This window comes from Protopterus annectens, chromosome 1.part1 (genome assembly GCF_019279795.1).
Source record: "Protopterus annectens isolate FY-2018-M chromosome 1.part1, PAN1.0, whole genome shotgun sequence".
Lineage (NCBI taxonomy): Eukaryota > Metazoa > Chordata > Ceratodontiformes > Protopteridae > Protopterus > Protopterus annectens.
In genome coordinates, this window is record NC_056726.1 from 1,758,703,293 (window position 1) to 1,758,728,499 (window position 25,207).

At 39.2% G+C, this 25,207-nt stretch overlaps 1 protein-coding gene across 1 annotated transcript in view; it reads right to left on the bottom strand.

Annotated features, from left to right (window-relative positions):
• Window positions 1-24,939, bottom strand: part of LOC122812068 (ficolin-2-like) — a 228,680-nt gene extending 203,741 nt beyond the window's left edge. The window contains exons 1-2 of the mRNA XM_044084335.1: window positions 24,792-24,939; window positions 14,832-14,957 (exon numbers count right to left, since the gene is read on the bottom strand). Coding sequence (XP_043940270.1) covers window positions 14,832-14,957; window positions 24,792-24,894 — 229 coding nt within the window. The 5' untranslated portion in view covers window positions 24,895-24,939. The remainder of the gene's footprint in view (window positions 1-14,831; window positions 14,958-24,791) is intronic.
• Between the last annotated feature and the right edge of the window lie 268 nt (window positions 24,940-25,207).

Here is a 25,207-nt window from a genome sequence, read left to right on the forward strand (position 1 = left end):
GCAACCATTTTATATCCTAAGACTTGTTAGTGCAAGTCTCAACTACAAGAATAGCATGAATAAATAAGCAAAAAATGCGGACTTTAATATATAAAGTCTGACATTACATTTTCTTGGAGTACGTCCTTTTCTGTGAAGTATGGCACTATCTATGTTCAGGGGTATGGAGATAGGCTGCCATATTGCGGGTACATGGTGGCTTGCCCTTTGCAAAAAAAAAATCAGCCTTAACTAAGAACAGAGATGTGTGACATTCACTGTCCCCCTGCATTTTCAGAGTTATATTTTCATAATGCTGGGATTTGTACTTATAAGTCCTGGAACAACAACAAAGACCCCCTTGAAACACAGTCTGTTTTTTCTTTATGCATACTAGGACAGGGTGAAGGTGGTGCCTGCACTGGGAGCACTTTCTTAGGGGAGCCCATGATCGGTGGGTGATGATAGTGCAGTATTGCATTACTGGCACTGGGGTTTCATAAATGAATACCAATTCTCCATTTACTCAGTGTGTGGTGATTTAACCATAGCAAGCTATTTGTTACATTTGTAGCAAGCCACTTGCTACAGATTCAGTCCTTCAGAAAATAATAGAAGATTTTTTTTTTGCTCTTCAATGTTAAGAAGATAAAATGCAATATGATGCAGCTATGGTTCAGAGTCTATGCATTAGTTAAGGTAGTCTGCTGTTCAGGTATACAATGAAGAGTTTAATAACCATCAGAATTGTTTAACTGTCCCATCTGCAGTCATCTACAAACATACTGTAAACTCAGTAAGAAGTTGCAGTCTGGCTTCATCTTCACAGAGCCTGAGAAATGGCTCAGACAGTGCAACCTCATTTTTTGCCATGTGGATACAATAAGCACTGGTCCTTGTCTCACTGTCCTGAAATGCTGACTGATGTTCTTCGTGTTTCATTGTTGCAGTCATCACATTTGGGTTATCTGCTTGCAGTAGCCCTCAGTCGGACTGATTATCAAAGTCTTGGGTCCTGTGTCGGTTGCTGTCTCATCTTTCATCGTGATGTCAGGTAGTCAGGGGTATAAAACATGCAGCTGATGCCATTACATCAGTCTTTCTTGCAGTGCGGTGCCTGAACCAGAAGCAGTTCACAAGTGCCAGTTGGCCGACTCCTGAAATTTTTGTTTTCGAGTTTCAGAACCAAAGTCTTCAACTAAAGCTAACTACCCCATTGAGGAAACTTTTTCTTGCTCTTTACCGATGTCAGTAAAAGTTAATAATTGCATTTCTTGTGGAAAGCAAATACCTCATAAAGATTTTCATTTGTACTGCATTCCTTGCCTAGGCCCTGACCACGACGTACCTTGCTGTCGGTTTTGTGCCTTATTAAACTAGCGAACTATCCGTCGTCAGTACATTTACGCTTCTAAATATTTTAGTTTTCGGTTCAGTTATCCAAATATGTCTTCAGTAAGCCATTTGACTACTGACATTCTGAAAAACACAAAGATAAAGACAGAGGCAGGCCGCCTAGGTCTAAAGCTGCCGACGATGCTTCTCCTAAGCCAGTCGCCAGTTCGCCGGTACTCAGTGAGGTGCTTTCACAGCCCCCATTACCCGCTACTTCAAATTCGCAGGCCTCTACTGACACCCATTCGGAGTCCGGTATGCTGCGAGATGCTTCAACTGTGAAACCTGCGGATGTCTCTACCTTGGATGGGTCCGGAGCCGCTGTGCAGGCACCGGCTTCTGAGGGTGTATTCAGGCCTACTGACTTGCATATTAAACTGACGCCACCTTCTTCTTTAAGCCTAAAACATGAACCATGCCTAGAAAACTGATGCCTAGACTGCATGCTCAGGCATCTATGCCTAAGAAACAAATGATAAGAATGGCTGAAGACCTTATTACTTTAATCAGGGGAAGCCAACCTTCCCCCTCTAAGAGACCTAGGACTGAATTTGCTTATGATTCTTCTGACCAGGATTCTGAAATTTCTGTTTCTTCTGATTACCAGGATTTATCCTTATCTACCTATGAGAATTCAGATGCAGAGGACTCTATTCCTTTTGCTTCCCCTCTAGAGGATTTCTCTTTTGGTGAAACCTTGCATACTCTTAGGGAGCATTTCCATAGGTTCATAGTTTAGTACTAAGCTAACTGCACTTGCAAGCCATTTTAAGCCTAGCCAATTATCCCTTGTGAGACTCAAACCCTGCATCTTGTGTTTGTAAGGCCAACACCTTAGCCATTAAGCCACCCTCCCTTTCCGCTGAGAAAGCCAGGATTACTCTGATTCTAAAAAGAGGCTTAGGGATTTCTTACTCCTGCCTTAACACAGGCCTTCAGCGATCCCTCCTGTACTACACATTGTTGATGATGCCTTTTCAGAATCTAGTTTGGCCGCTGATTCTTTACCTCCTGCTCCCAGAAAACCTGATAGATATTACAGGGTTCCTGATTCTCACAAGTTCCTTTTTAAAATCCTGCTGCAGATCCTGAGACCATTTCACAGGGACCCAATGGCATTAAGGCTACTACTGCCAAAAATCCTACCCCTTCTGATAGAGATTCCAGGGCGCTGGATAAATGGGGTAAGAAGGTATACACTTCTGTAACCGTGGCCATTAGGGCCTTAAAGTATCAGCAACATATTATTGGATTGCTTAAATAGAAAATGATGTTGATTCCTGACTCTGCTGAAAATAAAGATTTACAGGATTTAATGCATTCGCTGAACAGATTGGAAAACATACTTTGCAACGTGGTTTTGATTCATTAGAGGCATTTTGCAGGGCTGCTGTCACTGGGTTTGTACTTAGAAGGCATACTTGGCTTAAGAAGCAATCTTTGTCAGATCATGGTAAAGCTAAATTGTTGGATGCTCCCTTAAATCAGGACCGCCTGTTTGGCAACAAAGTAGAAGTTCTTAAAAAGATGGAGGAAAAAGCTAAATCTATGCAAACTGTTAAAGATTTCCTACAAGTACAGCCTCCAAGATTTAGTAGGCATTGGCCCTCTAAGAATTGGTCCTTTCCTGCCTCTTTTAAGCCTTCTCAGTACAAACCCAGAACCAGCAGAACACCCAGGCTTCAGTCCCAGGGTACACGCAGGACTAAGCAGTGGGGGGCTCCCACTTCCAAATCAGGGAGTAGTAAGACTCCCCCTATGGTAAACTGTCTCAATGACTTAATTTTAAAACTTCCAAGCACTTCTCAACTGACTGCTCCTTTAGGGGGAATAATTGCTCTGCATGAAAAAAACTGGGAACTCATTACCCAGGACAAATGGGTTTTAAATATAGTTTCCCAAGGATACAGATTTCACTTCCACATGTTACCAACCCCAAACAGTTCACCAGATTTACCCCCAAATCAGTGGGCAGCGGCACTCTCTCTTAAACATAAAGGCTATTCAGACTGTACCAGAAGAGGAAAAGGGACAAGGTTTCTACTCAAGACTTTTCCTGGTACTCAAGAAAGACAACTCATGGCGTCCTATCCTGGACCTTTCTACCTTAAACACCTTTTTGGTGATTTCAAAATTCAAGATGCTAACTCTTCACCAGTTGCTTCCTATGCTAGGCAAGGATGCCTGGTTGGCAACACTGGATTTAAAGGAAGCCTTCCTGCACATCCCAGTCAGGGAATCTTGCAGAAGATACCTATGCTTCAAAGCAGGCTACATGCACTATCAGTTCTCTGCACTGCCCTTTGGCTTATCTACTGCACCCAGGGTATTCACAAAGTGCCTAGCTCCAGTCATTGCATTTTGCAGGCAAAGAAATATTCAAATATACCCATACCTGGATGATTGTCTAATTCAGGCAGAAAGCCAAGACATACTTTTGAATCATCTGGCATTTGTACAAAAGGCATTAACTTGTCTGGGGTACACCATAAATGAAAAGAAATCACATCTGGTACCCTGTCAGCAAATTATATTCCTGGGAGCAAGCTTGAACACAACTTCCCAGATGGCTTTCCTCACACCAGAGAAACAAATTCAATTGACAACTTACTTCAAACTAGTGGCCACAAAATCCCTGCTATCTGTAAGGCAATACTGTAAGCCTTGGGGTTCATGGCCTTGTGCATTCTACTAATTCCATATGCAAGACTGCATATGAGGAAACTACATGCCTTTGATCAATACATGAGGTTGATATATATGTGAAATTAACCAATGGAAGCATTTTGTATATATAGTATATAATGTGTGAATTTGTAATATGGTTGTGAAAAATAATAAAAAATGATTATTGAAAAAAAAAAAAAAAAAAAAAGGAAACTACAATGGTATCTAAAAAGCTTATGGTGTCAGCATTCTCAGGATCTAGAAGCAATGTTTCCTATTATACCTTGCCTACAGTTAGAATTCCTTTGGTGGGCAGAGATCTGCCACCAAAACAAGGGACTACCATTCACTCTACCCCCTGCCGCCCAAACCCTAACAACAAATGTATCAGACTATGCATGGGAGGCTCACCTGGCAGGGAAGTGCATTCAGGGCAAATGGAACCCAAGTCAAATACACCTGCATATCAATCAAAAAGAAATGTTAGCTGTACAGAATGCTCTGACAGCCTTCAAGGACATTCTTCCAGGACAATTAATGGTAAAGATGGACACCACCACTGTTATGTGGTACATAAACAAGCAGGGGGGTACCCATTATTACCCCCTCTGCAGACTAGCCATGGCTCTGTGGAACACAGCCTTGAGCTACCAATTGCATCTACAGGCTCAATTCCTGCCAGGAAAACTAAATACACTGGCAGACGAACTAAGCAGAAATCTCATGGACCCACACGAGTGGAAACTGGAACCAAGGAATTTCAACATGTTGATAAACAAATGGGAGAGCCCAGATATAGACCTGTTTGCCTCCCCCAGAACTACCAATTGGGCAAATTCTGCACAAGGACTCCCCACAAACAAGCTTGGAAAGTGGATGCTCTGTCCTTCAGCTGGTAAAATCTATCAGTTTATGCCTTTCCTCCTCTGCTTCTCCTCTCCAAAGTACTACTAACGATCAAACAGGACAAACCAAGGATAATATTGATTGCAGCAGACTGGCCATGCCAACACTGATACCCCCTCTTGTGCAGTGTGTCACAGCTAGCCCCATGGCACCTGCCTCAGAACTCTACCCTGCTGTCACAGCAGGAGAGCCAGATTCTGCACCCCCAGCTTCAAACCCTGAATCTGGCAGCCTGGCTAATTACCTAATCTCTCCATTGCCATCCCTCAGTAAATAAGTGTTGGATGTCATTTTGGAGGCAAGAAGGCCTAGTACTAGAAAATCTTATGCTGAAAAATGGAAAAGATTCTGTGCCTGGAACCAAACTCAAGGGATGGTCGCAGCAGCGCCCAATTTACCTCAGATTCTTCAGTACTTAACTGAGATGCTTCACAAGGGCCTTTCCTTTTCCTCCATCAAAATTCACGCCTCAGCCATTTCAGCTCATTACAACACAGAACCACCCCTCTTTTCTCACCCACTGCTCAAGCTGTTCCTCAGAGGGGCCAAAAACTTAAGACCACCCAGGACAGCCCCAACTCCAGCCTGGACCTTTACTTTGTATTGGAAAAACTCACTCTTCCTCCTTTTGAGCCAGCTGCAAGTGCAGAGTTAAAATCCCTTTCTTGGAAAACAGATTTCCTTTTAGCAATCACTTCAGCAAGAAGGGTATCTGAATTACAGGCCCTTATGGCAGTGGAGCCTTTCAACATCTTTCATGCAGACAGGGTGTCCCTCAGGACCAATCCCTCCTTCATGCCCATGGTGGTATCCAGTGTGGCTCTTAATCAATCCATTCATTTGCCAACCTTCTTTTCTAATCCACTGAACAAAGGGGAACAGATACTGCACTCCTTATGTGCACAGACAACTGAGATTTTACTTGGACAGGACTAAACCTCAAAGGAAATCTGAACAACTGCTGGTGGCATTTGCTGTAGGGGCAGAGGGAAAGGCTATTTCAAAGTAAACCATTTCTAAATGGATAGGCAATTGCATTCATTTCTGCTCTAAACACCATGAAAAACCTATCCCACAGGGGATTAGACCCCATTCAACCAGGGCTGCATCTACCTCTACAGCCTTTCTCAGGGGTGTCCCTACCAGAGAAATCCTAGAAGCTGCTACCTGGACTTATGTGCATACTTTCACCAAACATTATCATTTACCAATTTTCTCTAAATCCAGAGCTGACTTTGCCACTGCAGTCTTGCAGTGCCTTATAGCTGGCCCTAATGCTATCTAAATTCCTCCTCCCATCCTTAGCTTTGGGAATCTACCCAAATGTGATGACTGCAACAGTGAAACACGAAGAACATAGTACAGTTGTGTACACTTACCATAAATGTAGATGTTTGAGTGTATTCACTATTGCAGTCCTGGTTACCCTCCCTCCAGCCCCCTGACTTCTTTTGGCTATATATCTATTCTCATTTACTATGCTTAAAAGCTTTTTGGTGTATTTGCTTTTTTGTTGGAGGTATAACCTTGTATATATATATATATATATATATATATATATTTAATTGCTTCTCATTAGGGGGGCACCTGACATCTGGGGCAAGAAAAACTGATGTAATGGTGTCAGCTACATGCTTTATACCCCTGACTACCTGACATCATGGATGATGAGACAGCAACCAACGCAGGACCCAAGACTTTGATAATCAGTCCGACTGAGGGCTACTGCAAGCAGATAACCCAAATGTGATGACTGCAACAGTGAATACACTCGAACATCTACATTTATGGTAAGTGTACACAACTGTACTTTTCTTCTACTGTAGCATTATCTAATGCTGTGATGCAGCAACAAGGGACCTAAAAAAGAACCCCTGGAAGCAGGTGGGTACTACTGTTCCCAGCATCTGATTGTATGTCCCTGCTACATACCACAGATTCAAGATGACAACACCAGGTGGAGGAGTCTTTTTTCATATTTGTTTGTGTTTTATTTTTTGCTGCACTCTCCAAAACTAACTATAGCTGATTGAGTAGAATCACTAGAATTCCAATGGTGATTCCTGAAGTAAGCAATACAGAGCTTCCTAAACACACGGTTGGGGGGGGGGGGGACTAGTTGCTGTATTAAATACAAATGAATCAGAAAACTTGGGTTCTGCATCACATACAGAAGCATCAGTAGTGCTGGTTCTATTTCATCAAAATCCTTGTAGAGGCTAAAGGAGTCGCTTCTGAAGTTTTCAGATCTTGATGTTTCAGAAACCTGCCCCACTGCAGATCTGGAGTCTTTTGTTACCAGACACTACTTTCCTGAACCAAGCTACCTCAAATTATACAGGAGCTTCCCTCCTCCTTCCAACAGTATATAAAATGCCTTTACCATGTTTCTCTGCTTTATATTTTCTTGTTTTGTACTGAGCACAGCTGTGAGTGTAACCAGACAAAAAGGATGGCAATGTATTCGTACAATGCAACTGTCACTGTTGCTCTTAGGTAGCATACTAGCACTGTGATATCATCTCTGCATCACAGCCACAGGGCTTGGTGTTTAATGCTTATCTCCAGCCATGATTTCTGTGAAATGTGCATGCTCTGCCTGTGCTATTATGGGTTTTCTTCCCATCTCCTCAATACATGTTGGTTGATCGGTTATTCTAAAAAGTGCCTGTATATTTACATATAAATATATATGTATGTATGTATGTATAGCTATCTAGCTATCTATAGATAGAAAGAGGTATATACAAACAGTTGTAGTTTGCTCTGTCAAAGGTTCTTTCATTGACAGAAGTTGCTGTGATTTTCATTGTACATTGCTATAGTGAGTTACAGTTGTCTTGTATTTTGTGATGTCAGTGTATAGGGGATTTGCTGTGGGTTAAAGTAACTGCCTATGGTATTATGGGTGAGAGTATGTGTCCAATTATTTGTGGGTCAGGGTTAGAGTAAGGGCTAGGTAAGGAGATACTTCTATTGTTGTGCATGTGTGTAGTGTATGGATGCCGTGTTCACACTGGTGTGTTTGTGTATTTGCAAGTTACAGTATGAGATAGATTAGGGACAGTTTTGTGGTGTGCATGAGTATTGTTTATGTTCTGTGTCTGAGTTTATTATGTAGTGGTACTGTTAGGCAAAATGTTTTTGTAAGGTAATGTGTAAGGCTTGGGTTAGTGGAGCACCATCCTGTTATCCTTTCTGTGCATTCTGTTTAAAAAGTTTTGCTTCCCTCTCCCTGTGTGGTATAATCTCCAGATTTATCCTTTGCAGGGGTAGTATGGGGTTTCTTAAAGGATTAGGGATGAACTGGCATCTTATTAAAGATCTGAAAATATGGAAATAGATAACCAGTATCTAAGTTAAGATGATGGTTCCTGGAACAATATAAACTAGCTTGGTAAGAAGGTGGAGGATGACTGGGGGTGTTGTGTATTCAGAAACCAAAATGACAGAAGTAAGTGAAGTTTTGAAATAAGACCTGCCTGAGTGCTTTGTGTCGGTCCAGACAGAGAGTCTCATAATTTTCCTCTGTTGTTGTATACAGCTTAATTTGGATAATTCTGTATTTATTTATAAATGCGTGTGCTGCACTGTGTGGTGTTGTTGGACCATCTGAAGATTCCACACAAAACAATTCTGTCCATCCATACCCTTACTTTCTCTTCTACGTGCTTTCACAATTTTGCAAACTTTCAGTTATGCATGTTGTTTGCAGTCCAGCATTTACTCATCAAAGTTGCCAGCGTTCTCTGTCCTCAAGAATTGTTTGATCATATTTTGAGATGTGGCAAAAAACTGTGTAGCAGTTTTCTTTTTTGATATTAAAAGCAGCTTCTTTAAAAATAATTAATGTTGGAGATGGTTGCAAACATTGTCAAGTCAGTGCAAATAGTTACAGCGATGCTTATACTTTGCAATATGACGTGAGCGAATGCTCAGTGAATACACTATTTTCTAAGGTTTTCAAGAAAACATGCTTTTGATTTGTGGGGGAGTAATTCATCACAAATGAGACCATTGAAGGGAATTGTGATATGAATGGGTCGACTCAGTAATCAAAGAAGACTTTGGCGAGTGGATTGCATGCTAACATTATGTGGCATTTGTATGACTAAGTTGTTGAAGCTGAATCTTTAGACCTGGATTTTGGCAATGCCTCTGTTAAGCCTAGTGAGGAAGACTATGAACAATGCCCACAACAATTAAATGAATTCAAGGCAGTCCCTGCAGTAAAGCAAAAACATTTAATGTCTGTTAATAAATGTGAGGAGATACCTCCCATATTATTGCACCAGCTAACTATACTGATTTGAATCCTGTAAAAGTACCTACCTGGTTCATTATGATAATAATAAACTAGCTATTACGAATCCTGCAGTCCAAGAATTTAAGAAAGTGGCTTGGGATATTGAAGATATAAAAAAGTATAGTGTCAGTCGCAGTCTGTCCAAAATATAAATGAGGAACAGGTGACATGGCATGACACTGTTGACTATTTTAGCATGGAAAATGAAACCTGTACCTAACAAGAAAATACACTCACCACAGTGATAGCATAGATTTAGAAGATGTTATTATCATCAATGTTTCAGCCCAGAAAATTAAACCTGTGTATCTTGGAGACCTCAGAATTGTGGGATTCATCTCAGCCTTTGTCTTCCCAGTAGACAAAGTTTTTTTCTGCAATGTTTTCATAGCTGGATCATAACCTGCAACAACAGATCATTCCTAGTATAGTCCATAACTTGTATCCAGCAAGGAAAGTTATTAATGGAATAGTTAATGTTCGAGTCACCTCCATGGGAAAGAGGAACAGGGAATTTCAGGTTATGATAAAGAAGTGAAGATTTATTGTTGATTAGATCCCCAATTCTATTTTTCCAAAACAACAAGAAAAAAGTTTACATAGAAAACCCACAGAGGCAAAAATAATGTAAATACCCAGTCAAACTGTGAAATGTCTTAAAATTCCTTTATTGAAGGCCTATGTGAACTATCCAATTAAGCCTTTAAAGACATGCAAGTGTTCCATCTCCATGGCTTTTGAATACCCAGTTTCTTTTGTTTTTATGTCTTTAAACTATATATGGAGGATGCTCTTGTTTGCTTGGGTCTTTTTATTATCTCAGTTTTCTAAGATTTTTCCATGAATGCTGTCAAGGTCAGGAGGATTTACGCATGAATGAGAAATGTTTTGCAACAAAATATTATCAAGTCTTGCCTTAAGTTTTTACATTCCTGAAAATTGTTTGCAAGGGTTTGATGTTTTTCTTTTAATCTCAGGTAGATAATAAAAAAGAACTTGTTGCAACACAAATTTTAATATACCATCTACCAGCTATGCCCTAGGACATCAGGCTTTCTATTTGGACTTTTTTTTCCTATTTATTCATTAATGTCATAAATGTGACTGTTCTGGATAAAGTTTTTTTTTTCTATTTTGAATTTGTGTTTGGTTGTATGTTCTTCTTTCTTTATTATTACTTTTTTGGGGGGTTGGCATTGTATTATGAAATGGAAAATGTTTTACACGTTTTGTGCAAATGTGGGGTGGAGGCCCCTTGCTATAGGGTGAAAATATGGTTTTGTTACTTTGTTGGTGGTAGTTATTCCTTGCAATGTGAATGAAATGACTGTCTTTTAAAGGAGTAGTCTAAGTACTGGAGGTATATAAATTCTAAAGTAACATGTTTGCAATACCCTTATTTGGCTTTGGCAAGTATTATAAGGGCAAAATCATTTAATATTCATTCAAACAATCATATCTGTTGGTGTTTTTATCATCATTTGGACTGACTATATTTCAGTTTTTGATGAAGCACAAGATGAGTTTGGTTGAATTACTTTACTCGCATCATTCCTTAAAAGTGTTTCATTCTTCAGTGGGATCACTATACATGCCATTCACTTCTTCTTTCCGCTGCTCCCGTCAGGGATCGCCACAGCAGATCAACTGTTTCCATTTCTTCCTGTCCTCTGCATCTTGCTCTGTCACACCAACCACCCGCATGTCCTCTTTCACCACATCCATAAACCTTATCTTAGGCCTTCCTCTTTTCCTGTTACCTGGCAGCTTCATCCTTAGCATCTTTTTCCCAATATACTCTGCATCCCTCCTCAGCACATGTCCAAACCAATGTAATCTTGCCTCTCTGGCTTTGTCTTCAAACCTTCCAACCTGGGCTGACCCTCTAATATACGTATTCCTAATCCTGTCCATCCTCGTCACACTCAGTGAAAATCTTAACATCTTCAACTCTGCCACGTCAAGCTCTGACTCTTGCCTTTTTGTCAATGCCACTTTCTCCAACCCATATAACATAGCTGGTCTCACTACCCTCTTGTAGACCTTCCTTTTCACTCTTACTGGTACTCGTCTGTCACAAATCACTCCTGACACTCTTCTCCACCCACTCCATCCTGTCTGTAGTCTCTTCTTCACCTCTCTTCCACACTCACCATTACTCTGAACTGTTGAACCCAAGTATTTACACTCATCCACCTTCGCCATCTCTACTCCCTGCATCCTCACCATTACTCTATCCTGCCTCTCATTCACACATATATTCTGTCTTAGTCCTGCTGACCTTCATTCTTCTTCTCTCTAGAGCATACCTCCACCTCTCCAGGGTCTCCTCCACCTGTTCCCTACTCTCACTACAAATCACAATGTCATCTGCAAACATCATAGCCCACGGGGACTCCTGTCTGATCTTGTCTATTCATGCCATTCACTCTACATCTTTTAATCAAATTGCTGGAGATTATTCTAAAATTAGGTCAAGATGTGGTCATTTTGGCAGGAGACGTTAATATCTGTATGGATAAAAGTAGTTCCCCAGTTAGTTATAGGGAGATAGAAGTATGTTTATGAGAATTTATCCATGAACATGACCTAACTGATGTTTGTAAACATATTCAGACAGGTTCACCTGGTTATATTTATTATTAATTTATTTATTGATGTTTGTTTACCGGGAAAGTCCACTGGGCCAGAATGAACCCATTTTCAGTGGAGGCCCAGGGAGAAAAGTTCCAATGTCACAAAACAATAGAATGCAAAAATACAGAGTAGCTTAACACATACAAGATACAGAGTAACAAACAGCATAATCCTGAAGTATCATATGTACAGCTTAGGATAAGACTTAATTATCTGGTTGCAAAAAATAACATAAGTTTCAAACATCTGTGTCATTTATAGTAAATGATCACAATAAAGTATAACTGAGTACAGAAGGGTTACAATGTGTCATAGAAAAATTAAAAAAAATTTAGTCTGCTGAGGGTTATATTTATGAATAGGGATTCCCTGAAGGGAATATTCACTACAAAGGATTACTATTAGAGAGGGTAGGTAGGCTGAGGTGAAACATAAGAAGGGAGAGAGAAGAGTGAAATAGAGAGTGAGGCTATTATATAAGCAGGAGTAGTTCTGGAGAAAAGTAAGATATCAGGTGATGGCATAATGAGGAGTAGGAGGTTTGGAAGAGCAATAACAAATCCACTTTGAGGAAAGACATTTTTGTAGAGCAATTTTGAAACTAGGAGGAGAGTGTTCACTGCGTAGAGAAGGGAGAAGGTTATTCCAAATTTTAGCTATGGTCCAGGAGTATAGAAACTTACCTGCTGCTAAGTTAGGTTTATGAATGTGGAGTAAGTGTTGTTGTTCTGACCGCAGTGGTCTTGGGGGGGGGTGTAGATGGTGAGCAAGCAGCTGAGAACTAGGCAGTGTTGTGGTTTGTGAATTAGTTTATCAGTGGTAGTAAGCTGAAGGACTAGGAAGTAGTGTGGGAATTCAAGCCATTAAAGTTTTCTTAATGCAGTACAATGATGGGAAGAGTGTCAGCTATTTGTAGCAAATTTGGCGATTTTATTGTAACAGGATTCTAGCTTTGTTTTTGAAAAAGAATGCAAGTTGATTAGTAGAAGTGCACCTTAGGTTAAGGAGGGTAGTAAATATGAGAGTGCTAATGCTTCTTTAGTTGGTAAAGAAAGAAATACCTTATGCCTGTATCTCCTTCTTCTTTCGGCTGCTCCCGTTAGGGGTCGCCACAGCAGATCAACTGTTTCCATTTCTTCCTGTCCTCTGCATCTTGCTCTGTCACACCAACCACCGGCATGTCCTCTCTCACCACATCCATAAACCTTATCTTAGGCCTTCCTCTTTTCCTGTTACCTGGCAGCTTCATCCTTAGCATCTTTTTTCCAATATACTCTGCATCCCTCCTCAGCTCATGTCTAAACCAATGTAATCTTGCCTCTCTGGCTTTGTTTCCAAACCTTCCAACCTGGGCTGACCCTCTAATATACTTATTCCTAATCCTGTCCATCCTCGTCACACCCAGTGCAAATCTTAACATCTTCAACTCTGCCACGTCAAGCTCTGACTACTGCCTTTTTGTCAGTGCCACTGTCTCCAACCCATATAACATAGCTGGTCTCACTACCCTCTTGTAGACCTTCCCTTTCACTCTTACTGGTACTCGTCTGTCACAAATCACTCCTGACACTCTTCTCTACCCACTCCATCCTGCCTGTATTTTCTTCTTCACCTCTCTTCCACACTCACCATTACTCTGAACTGTTGATCCCAAGTACTTAAACTCATTCACCTTCGCCACCTCTACCCCCTGTATCCTCACCATTCCTCTATCCTCCCTCTCATTCACACACATATATTCTGTCTTAGTCCTGCTGACCTTCATTCCTCTTCTCTCTAGAGCATATCTCCACCTCTCCAGGGTCTCCTCCACCTGTTCCCTACTCTCACTACAGATCACAATGTCATCTGCAAACATCATAGTCCACGGGGACTCCTGTTTGATCTCGTCTGTCAACCTGTTCATCACCATTGCAAATAAGAAAGGGCTCAGAGCTGATCCTTGATGTAATCCCACCTCCACCTTAAACGCATCTCTCACTCCCACCGCAGACCTCACTGCTGTCACACTACCCTCGTACATATCCTGTACCACTCTTACATACTTCTCTGATACTCCTGACTTCCTCATACAATACCACAACTCCTCTCTAGGCACCCTGTCATATGCTTTCTCTAAATCCACAAAGACACAATGCAACTCCTTCTGACCTTCTCTGTACTTCTCCATCAACACTCTCAGAGCAAACATCGCATCTGTAGTGCTCTTTCCTGGCATGAAACCATACTGCTAATCACTAATCATCTTATGCCTGTATAATAATCCTATTTTTTTATGAGTTTTATTTATGTTGGACTGGATAGGAAGGTCGAATTTTAGGTCTTTGTTAATTATCTCATCTATCTATTTTCACCCTATAGCAAGGGTCCCCCACCCCACATTTGCACAAAATGTGTAAAACATTTTTCCATTATATATCTTCACATTAATGCAAACAACAAAAAATACTTACGCTAAGTGGTGAGCTTTAACAAATAATGTCTATTTCTTAGATGGAGGAGGAGAATGCTCTAAACATTATATTAAAACCCAGCAAATTCTCAGTTTGTCATTTGGCCTATATGGTCAATGCACACTCTTTGTAACTGACAGACAGTGCAATGACAACATAAGCATTTACAAAATTTATCACCTGCTAAAAAAAGGTGAGCTCTATAGTCCTGTTTAGTCTTGTATTCCATGCAGTGCATTACAAATGAAGATCACAATAACCTCTCTGCTGTTAGTCTACAAGAGGTAGTGTTCAGGTTCTATTAACAATGTCATGATATCCTTGGCTACTGCATATGATTGTGATTTTCTGGTTTCGCAGTTCATTGTTTGTGATCTTTCATGCCATATCACAATTGGAAATGATCATTTCATGGATGAATGCATGAAACAGTCCTTCAGGCCAGACCCATAGACAGTTCAAAACAACACATTGATAAAAGACATTACCTTTGAGTCCAGGTTGTCCAGGGTCCCCTTTGTGTCCTTGTAGTCCATGGGATCCAGGAACTCCATGTAATCCAGGGGTGCCAGGAGGGCCCTGAAGAAAGTGGCAGCCACATGCATCTTTCAGTTCTGCAAAGATAAATACAGGTACAAAGGGAGATATTTATTTAAAACAACCATGGCACAACAGTTATTGGTTTGCCTTCCTTGCGTATATCCATTCTAAGATGTGTTTCACATTTTCAGGTGTGCTTTCAGCCTCTGCTAAGAAGCCTACTTTCCATTCTGACACATTTCAATCATAGCTTTATTCATTAATGTACAAATAAAATCAGTCCAGAGTAGATGTTTTAATGTTTCAAATACTGGAGTACCAAAATTCATCACAAGAACCGTCTTACTCTTATGTATTACACTGTACTGCAAAACTATTTCACAGATTTTAACACTTTCAGAACCTTGTTTTTAATGGGAACAAAGCTGTCATTAAACACAAATTAAATGAATTACACAGATTATATTAATAATGCACTTGGTTAACTTTTAACTTCAGAAACTCAGATTCCAAAAACAGACAAAGACAACTTGCTCATCCAGGCTGGCAGTGTTTATTCGGTCAGTATAACAGAGGTCCAAGAATGGCTTTCCAACCATAAGTCTAACATGCTGAAGCTTAGATGGCCCATGTTCTTAAAGTAAAGATTTTGCTTGTAATGAAGTACTTGTGTACGTAATCTCTACACTGACTTCTGCTTGCTCTACTAGTCTAATTTTTCAGTTCATCGGTCTCTTTATATTCTAGCATATTTATTTATATTCTTCCTTACCCTGCCATTCCACCAAACTGATATTAATTTTTGTTATGCATTTTTGTAGTTTTGGGCAGCAAATTGTGTAGTATTTAGTGTTATCATGTCACCAAGGAGTGCTCAGTTTCCTCCCACTTTCCTAAAAAAAATTAGAGATCAGCCAAAATTGCCTGTAGGTGTGCATGCCATGTGTGAGAGAGTATATGAGTGTGCAGTCTGCAATGGACTAGTGGCTTTTGCCTGGCAGCATGGTGTAGAGGGATGCAGAACTAACTGTAACTCATGTGACCAGAGCTTGACTAGCAGCCCCTGCACTGCAGAACCAAGGCAGGGAGGGAGAAAAGAGAAGAGACATGTCTTGCTTGCCTCTCCTAAGATGTGGTAGGACTGTTTGATGGGAATGCACCTCACAAAAGCAAAAGGTCATATACCGTTGTCATCCCATTGCATGCTCATCTTTGGTGCTTAGCTAAGTCCATGCAGTAGGCAGGGCAATAATGCAGAAAAAATAAAAAATTTGAACCTCCCAGATGACTGTCTACATGGCGAATCTTCTCAGATGGTCTTCACCCAGTGATGGGAAATGAATGGCATGGTTGGCTGGTAGTGCCTGATAACTGACAACAGATGGTGGGGGAGAAAAGGCTAATGCCTTTGGCAGGATTAGTTTTTCGAATCCGCTGAGTGTCGGACGTGTCTTGATTTCTCCTGAACATGTGAACTGGTTGTAGTAATCAAAAAAGGAATGAAGAGTTTATTTATTTATTTAATGTTTTTCAGTTTTACATTAGCTACGAAAGCAGTATTTAAGTTATAGAAATGTAAAAATAAGAATAGCAGCTTCCCAGTTATCATATTAGTCAGCGTTCTAAAAATTACAGAGTTTTTATTACACCATTTATCATTTTAGAAGTATGTAGATCAGTATAATAAACACTAAATTCATTCTTTCAATTTCAGTAGCATCTGCAGGAAATTCAGTTCCAGAGCCTATTGTACATCTTGCCAAAAATCTGGACACTAATTAGTATAAAATTTGTATGCCTAATACTGCAAGTCTGCCAACCCCAATAGACCAACTACTACATAGACATGGACTGCAGTTGGAAGTGTCTTGATTTACATCAAAAATAAATATTCTTCAAGGCTGGTCAAATGGGGGAATGCACTTGAACTTCTCCACATTCAAATCTCCATAGGCAAAATCCCATAACACTTCCTTGCAAGCTATAGGTCCCTTCTGTTACCCAGAAACCCATAACATGTATTTACGCTTATTAGAAACAGTTACCATCTAACCCAAGGCCATATTCATGGGCAACTTTAATTACCTCACTATTTACTGGGAATCGTATTTTCTGTCATTTTGTGTTATTATCAGCCATTACATCTTTTTGCTTTACTGCATTACTACAGGGACTGCCTTGAATTCAATTAATTGTTGTGACAATAAGACTGGGGGATACCACCACTTGGATTCCTGGACTTTGTATACACAAACTCCCTAGACCAGATTATCAATAAGTCGACCAGGGGTGCAAACATAATACATCTGGTCCTCACTACAATGGAGAGTGTTGCACACACCCTAGTGTAATGTCTTCTCTGGTAAGGTCAGACCAGTAAATCCTCTCCTTTGAAGTAAAAATAAAACCCAGAACCACAGCTAAACTTGGAATGTTCAGGAACGACTCTAAAGCTAACTTCTTACTATTCAGTGATAAAATGGCAAAATTTCAAGCCTCCTAAAAGCCTTAGAACACTGCTGCCTATGCATTACTGTTCACAGAAACACTATACAAGCATGTTAATAGCTACATAGGACAGTTGTACCCACCAGGAAGAAGTACAGAACTGACTTAAAAAACAAGCCATCCTTGTGGAATCACAACATCAGTAGGCTATACAACAGAAGGAAGAAAACCATGAAAAATTAGGAGGTGAAGCACCTAGCAGGATATAAGTAGTCTCATCAAACTAACAAACAACTCAGAGGGCAAATAATGCCTACCAAAGCCAAATTTGAGGAAAATGTGTCTTCCCTGGCGAGCAACTACAACAAAATACTCTTTAGCTATTTTTCAACCTCAAAGGCAATACACAATTGTATGCAGAGCTCATAGACCCACCTATATATACTGAGCCAGCAGATATAACAAACCTACTGAAAGACAGATTCAGCTCTAACGTTACCCCTCTTTCCTCAACCTCCCCTGATATATATGGTTGCCACATATAGCTATATAGAAATATCTATATAGAGATACCCCTATATAGATATATCTATATATGTATATAGGTATAGATAGATAATTCTATACATACAGAACTATTGATATATGTAGATAGATAGATCTATATCTAGATATATGTATCCCATGAAACTCATAGGGTAGAGCCCATTTTACTGAAATATAAATTAGCTTAGCAAAACAACAAATGATATGCAACTCCTCCTTCTTCTTCTTTTGGCTTTTCTCGGTTAGGGGTCGCCACAGCGGATCACATGTCCGCTCATGATTGGCAGTGGAGTTTTACAGTATCGAGTTGCCAGCCCAGCGCCCAACTTTTCAAAGAAGGCACACATATGCACGCACTCATGCCTAGGGCCAAATTGCAACAAAAGTGCCAATTAATCAAGTGTGATGATGAATTTAAGTGGTACTTGTTATGAAAATCAGAAAGCATCCTGAAAGTCATTTTAGGAAATAATAGTCTTTGTATTTTTGCATCCTTTTTCAGGTGCTCTGATATTTTCACAACAATATTTAAGTAAATAGTGACAAAACTGATCATCTGTGAGAGAAATGAAGGATGTATTTAACTATTTAAACTATATTAATGAAGAAAATTATTGTCCAAAAAGTATACATTTGTAACTTAGTTATAGTTTTAATTAGTATGCCACTGCAGATTTTTCCTTTCGATCTATTTTGCCAGTATTGTTGATTTCGTATTAGTTATCTACGTTTGTTAGCTGCAGTACGTTTTATTTCTTTATTTTATTTTTTTTTTGTTTGTTTATTTAATATTTCTTAGTTTCATTTCTAGGAATTTGATATTGATGGACAAGATTGAACTGGGAAAGGAATGTATGCATTTTGTGAAGTTTCAATATGTTCAATATTAATGGGGTAAGAGAAGAAATATTTCAGTTGAAGAGGCAGCTAGAGTGGTAATAATTGATAATATTGGCAGGATAGTGATAAAAATATGTACACCAGGTTTTAATCACATCTGTAAATGTTGCTGAATACGTATTTTGTCAAGACTGTTTAGCATTATATTGATTTACTGAGAACCAAGATATTGAATGAGCTATTATTGGAGGTGTTTAATAGCACATGCTTAAGGTGTCTTTTGTTTTGCTTGACTTTGTTACTTCCCCTGGTTGCAGCCACTGCCAATTATCTGAGATAGTGCAAACAATTGTACTGCAAGTGAGATTTTCACTTTTTTCTCAGTAATGTGACAGTAGTGTTAGCACATGTAAGTTAAGAGGTTATTTGTTGAAGGCCCCAAATTGGGAGTATAGTGTGATGCACTTCCCATGTAAAATAGTTCTACGGTGTTTCTGTTGTGGTTTACCATTTGTGGTGAAGTGGTGTTTTTGATAATAGGAACTTTAATAGTATAATTTCCATAGGGTGGCTGACAGTAACTTGTTCGCTCTGTTGTGGGTTTCACCATATATTATAATGACAGAGAGGGAGAAAAACAAACACGCATGCACACACACACACACACACACACACACACACACACACACACACACACACACACACACACACACACCACACACACACATGAACTTTGATAGTATAGTTTCCATAGGGTGGCTGTCACTAACTTGTTCACTTTATGGGTTTCACCATATATTATAATGCGCACACACACACACACACACACACACACACACACACACACACACACACACACACATGCAGTACAACTGGATAATTCATAACTTTTGTATGTATAAGGAGAGGAGTAACCCTAGACAATGAGCACTGTGTTATATTATCCTGGGAAGCAGGACCCCAGACACAAGTTGCAAAATACATTACAAGGTTGTTGGGGTATATCGCCTATCTGACACTACTGCTTGAATACACTGCTACATCTTCTGATCAGGTGGCTTTGTCTGACTGAGTACCATGGAAAACTCTTGGACATCATGTGACCTAGTAATGTATTCATTGTGTAGATGAGAATAGCTATGCAATGAAGTCTATGGCTAATCTAAGCCACAGTCAGATCCAGCACTAGATGACCTAGGCAGCTGCCTAAGGCCCATATTGTCTGGAGAGGGCTGGCTTCACTAAAAACAAAAATGTCCCATAATTAAATAAAAAAAACAAAACCTTGCAGGAAACTTCCATCTCTCACACAGCACCAATATTAAGACCTTGCACAAGACGTCCATCTTCCATAACACAGCACAGCAAGCCCCAGAAACCTCAGCATTTGAACAACATCCTGGATATACTTCTGCAATGCAAGTCCCATTAGAAACTGCAGGAGATGTAAGTATTACAGCTGAGCTGTAATGGTAACCGATTTAGGGCAGGCAAAGCCATGAGTGTACAGGGAGATACAGAGCAGCAGCCAAGCCCAACTGGAGTTGTTCCTTTACAGTGAGTCTGTTTAGATGCATACCTCTCAACCCCTTAACACAAGAAATGTGGACAAAACCTAAAATAATGGGGGAACAAAGGCCCAGAAACGGGGACATATTTTCTATACATTGCTCTTATAAACTTAGAAAGTTGCTAGAAAATTTGTGTTAGCATGCATTTTCTGAAGGATATGAACACCAAAACTCATATGTATGTCATTATTTGGAGACTTCAGTCCTTAGTGATTTGCCAGAACACCAGAAATTTATGAAGAACAGACCAAAAATATTAGGCAAAAGTCTGGACATTCTGTGAAAATCTGGAGAGCTGAGAGGTATGTTTAGATGTGTACTGTCCCAGCTAGGGGAACTGTCTAGTTAAGTGACCTTGCTCAGAATTAAACCCTGATCTTAATTATTGGTAAGCATCACTGAAGATTATAGTTGATTCTATGAAAAACTTCAAACAAACCCTAAAAAAACACTTTCTGAAAAACCAAACCTGCCTTTGTACCCAAATCAAAAGACCACCATAGATCTATCCTGGTGCCCTGTTGTTTCAACTTACTTTTTTTCCTGCCTTTCATTTTTTAACTTTACCTCATATTACATGTAGCCTCTTTACTCTCTCTCTCTCCTTTCAAAAAAAAAAAAAAAACTGGACCAGCTGATGTTTTTGCAGTATACTTTATGTTGCCGAATTTCGATTTATCCAAAATTGTCATTTATCCCAGTTGTATAAAACTCCTTAGTCTGCTTATTACTAATTTACAATTCTATATGGCTAAACTAATCTTTATGTTCTTGTGTTTTAAAACTGTAAATAGTAAATTTGTGTAATCTTAATTTCAGTGTGGAGCTTTTCTCCCTGGGCTTCTGCTGAAAATGGGTTTCTGATCCAGTGGACTTTCCCGGTGAACAAATGCAAATAAATAAATAAATAGTCTGGCAATGTCAGTCATAAAGTTTCATGGTTGTGCTGGTCAGTCTCAGTGGTGTAACATGTAGCAGACTTGCTTTTGGTGTAACATCTTCCCACACCAGATCAATTGATTGCTGAAATACACTATTTTTAATGTAACATAGGCATTTTATTCTGCAAGGGCAGCAGACACTGAATCTGCAGCTAAAACACAGAAATGTGAAGTCGTTTACCATCTGCAACTTCTTCATTAGTTACACTTCTGTTTAATTTGGACTTATTCAGATGGTTTCTGAAGAGATTGTCAATATTGATTGTTATTTGTGGAATATAATGAAAGCAGTTTTAGTGGCCTTTTTATGGTTGAAATGTTCTGAAATGGGTAGTTTTGTCATTATTGGTTCATACATTTTGCTTCACTGCTTACTGGAAAAATGTTCAAAACTACAAATGTAAAACACACTCTAACATGTGGTGCTGTATTATACAAGGAATATAATTTAATACAATCAGAAAGGTGAATTAAATGTGAAGGGTTGGTATAATGGTTAAGATGATTACCTCACAGACACAAGGCTTTTACTTTGGGAAGCATGGCTAGGTTTATAAAGACATCAGAGGTTGTTAGCCTAGTAATCACAGATGGGCATGCAGTTATGCAGGGTTCCTATTACCAGATCGCAGACACAGTTTGTCGAATGCGTCTTGATTGAACTGACAAGAGCAAAAATGCAAAATAGCGATGCGGCTTTTCAGCGAATTCTTTCCCTGGGAAAGAATTTGCTTGGCTGCTTTCATTACTTTGCCATGTTTGGCACTGTAGTGCAATCTCAGAGTTGGTATATTTAAGTAGAGGGGTGTGGGGGGCACAGCCCCCCACATTGAGGGGTGTGGAGGCGAAGCCCCCCCCACATTTTGTAATGTTTTAAAGTTTTTTTTCGCTGTTCTGAGATTTCGACATTGTAAGCTTTCACTTACATGGGGTTGATTATTTATCATTCGCTTTTCTAAGTGTGCGATAACATAATATAGACCCGTTATGCATGGTCCTAGAAATGCATGCAGGGCACCCTTGATGTGAAAACAGCCAGATGCATTTTCTATAAATGTGGGTTTCGATGCAGTTTCAATGAATGTGAGTTTCGAGAACAGAGAAGTTTACTGTTGCTCATGCTAAGTCTGTTTCCATTGTGAGTGTGTATTATTTTGCTTAGCAACTAGCTATCAGAGTTTATGCTATTAAATTTAAAAATAAAAGTTTTAAAATAAATCCAAATATCTGGAATAATTGTAGAGGTATAGAAGAAAATGTAAGCATGTAAGAATGGAAGCATTGACTAGAGCTTTTCTCCCTGGGCCTCCTCAGAAAATTGGTGCTGTCCCAGTCGGACCATCCCGATAAACAAATGAAAAATAAATAAATAAATAAAATAGAATGCACACTGAGAGGTTTGAACAGTGCTTATAGAATGTCTGTGGGGGAGGAGGGAGCCTGATCCATTACTTTGCCTGGGACCCCATTTGACCATGATCAGGCTCTGATCTAAGCCACATACAGGAAAGTACACTGTACTGCAGGATGAATTCATTCTGTAGGAGTCCCAAACATTGTTATCATTATTTGAAATTAGCTGTTGCATAGAAATAATAATGTTTCCAATACCCATAAGTAAATATGCAAAGTCATCATTGGTTGAGGAGCTAAAAAAATTTAGATTTGCTTTATGCTTTGAAACAAAGCACACGCTATCATCCATAAGCAGTATGCACAAAGAGCATTGAGAAATAATTTAGAATGTGATTCAGGAAGAAAACAGTAATTGATATTTTTTTCACACTCTCTGGTTCAGTAGCTGTTGCTTTCCTTGTATAGCAGTGCCTGTAAGAAAAGCCCTTCATCTAAGTCTTCTTTGGGGTGTCAGTCACTTGAGATGGCCATTTCAGTATACAGCAAATTGTCCATCAGGCTTGCACCAAATGAAGAGACTGTCTAATGTGTAAAATGTGGATTCCACATATTCAGAAAGTTTAACTAAAAAATGTATCATTTTAGGATTTGCCTTCCTAGGTTACCTTTAGTGGGTGTATATCTTTGGTTATCATACGTTTTAATTTTACATCGAAAATTTATTCTACAACTAATTTAGTATTTATCATAGTTTAAACAGGGAGGATTTCATAGGATATGGTATAGCAGCCCTCCCCTTGAACTACAGTAATCATGGGGGGGGGGTTGCAGATTCATAAAATGGAAGCAGAATTAAAAAAGAATGTCATTCAGGATCACTACATGTCTACTACTGGTAAGGACTGGGATAGCTGGCAAAGCAGAAAATAAGCCTAGCCTTAACCATGATAGCTGTCATTCCCAGTGTCCCTTAGGAAGGAAAACCTAATTCAAAGTACCTGTTTGTTGTTATATTATGCTTACAGTCATCTTTAGATGCAAAGGTATAGTGTGTACTTATCTGCATTCGCCTAGCCACCCGGCAGTGTGAAAACTGGCTCTAGATGATGGTCACTGTTGATTTGATATCCCCACTCCATGTACAAAAATGGGAAAAAAGGGGATTATTCATGAATAGATAGATTTAGCCTTAATCTTTATTTAGTTTGTTAGTTATTTGATAATCAGGCATATGAGCTAACCCCATGAACCCTTTTCAGCCACAGCATGTGGACAAAACACACAAATACTACGTGTGCGTGTGTGTGTGTGTGTGTGTGTGTGTGTGTGTGTGTGTGTGTGTGTGTGTGTGTGTGTGTGTGTGTGCGCGTGTGTGTGTGCCCGCGCGCGCAGGTATCTGTGTAGAAGTGTGTATATATATATATATATATATATATATATATGTGTGTGTGTGTGTTTAAAATAAACTAGAGAAATATTTTGTAGCATGTTAAGCAATGTAAAGCTTGACAAACTACAAAATATTTTGCCAAATGAAAGTGATAAAAAATAATCTAAAATCTTACATAAATTAAGAAATAACATCTAGCCACAAATTAAATCATTTAGCATATGACTTGTATACTTAACAGCACATCTAGATGAGTTTAAAGGTGTATAAGGGTTATGTGCTCAGAACTATAATGTAAAAAGCTATGTACATTATTTACAAATCTTTTAAAGTGTTATTAAGTGAAAGTTGGAAGTCTCAAATCCTTGAAGAAAGCATGCTTTCAGTATTGGTCCTAAAAACAGTTGCAAATGACCAATGAAAATATTGCACCCCTGATATTTATCGTGGGCAGAATGCATAGCTCAAATGTGAAGTAGTGCATCCAAACAGGAATTTCTGAACTTCCTCGTATGTGTTACAGTGTCAAAAACTACAACATTTCTCATATGATTAGTGTAGCAATATACCTTTGGTAATGCTCTTAAAATCTTGATCCATCATAACAGTTTGCTCTGCACCTGAATTAAGTAAACAACATAACAGAAAATATTTTTTTTTAAGTTCCGGCTCAGATCTCTAAGCTGCAGTGATATTTTTCTTTAGAGAAAATGTGCCTCACTTATATAATGTGCAATAACTTGAATAAACCTATCAACCTTAGCATAATTAAATTCAGTATACTGAAAGAAATGTGAAATTAAAAAAAACACTTACCTGTGCAAGTGCTGGGTTCCTTTTCAGCTGAATGTACATTTTGAGAAAAGAATATTAAAATCAAAAACAAGAAAAATCCTATGATTCTGTTAGGACTTTCCATGGTGTTTACATCCAGATAGCATGCAAAAACTTTGAGAAACTGAGTAAATAGGAATTTCATAATGTCATGGAATTCTGGGTAAACTTAATACATTTCCTTTTTTGGTATCAAAACAAAGAGACAATGTTTGTTATGCGCATTTATTCATTAAGTCTGAGCAAAGAAAGATACCCTGAGGTATATTTCATTACAGGTACAAACAAAGGTTAAATAGGTTGGTTCCACCCACATAGTATTAGTCAAAATGTATATGAAACTTGCTAGTAAACTGAAGCACCATAACAGTAGCATTTCGTTCCAGGTTCAAAATAGT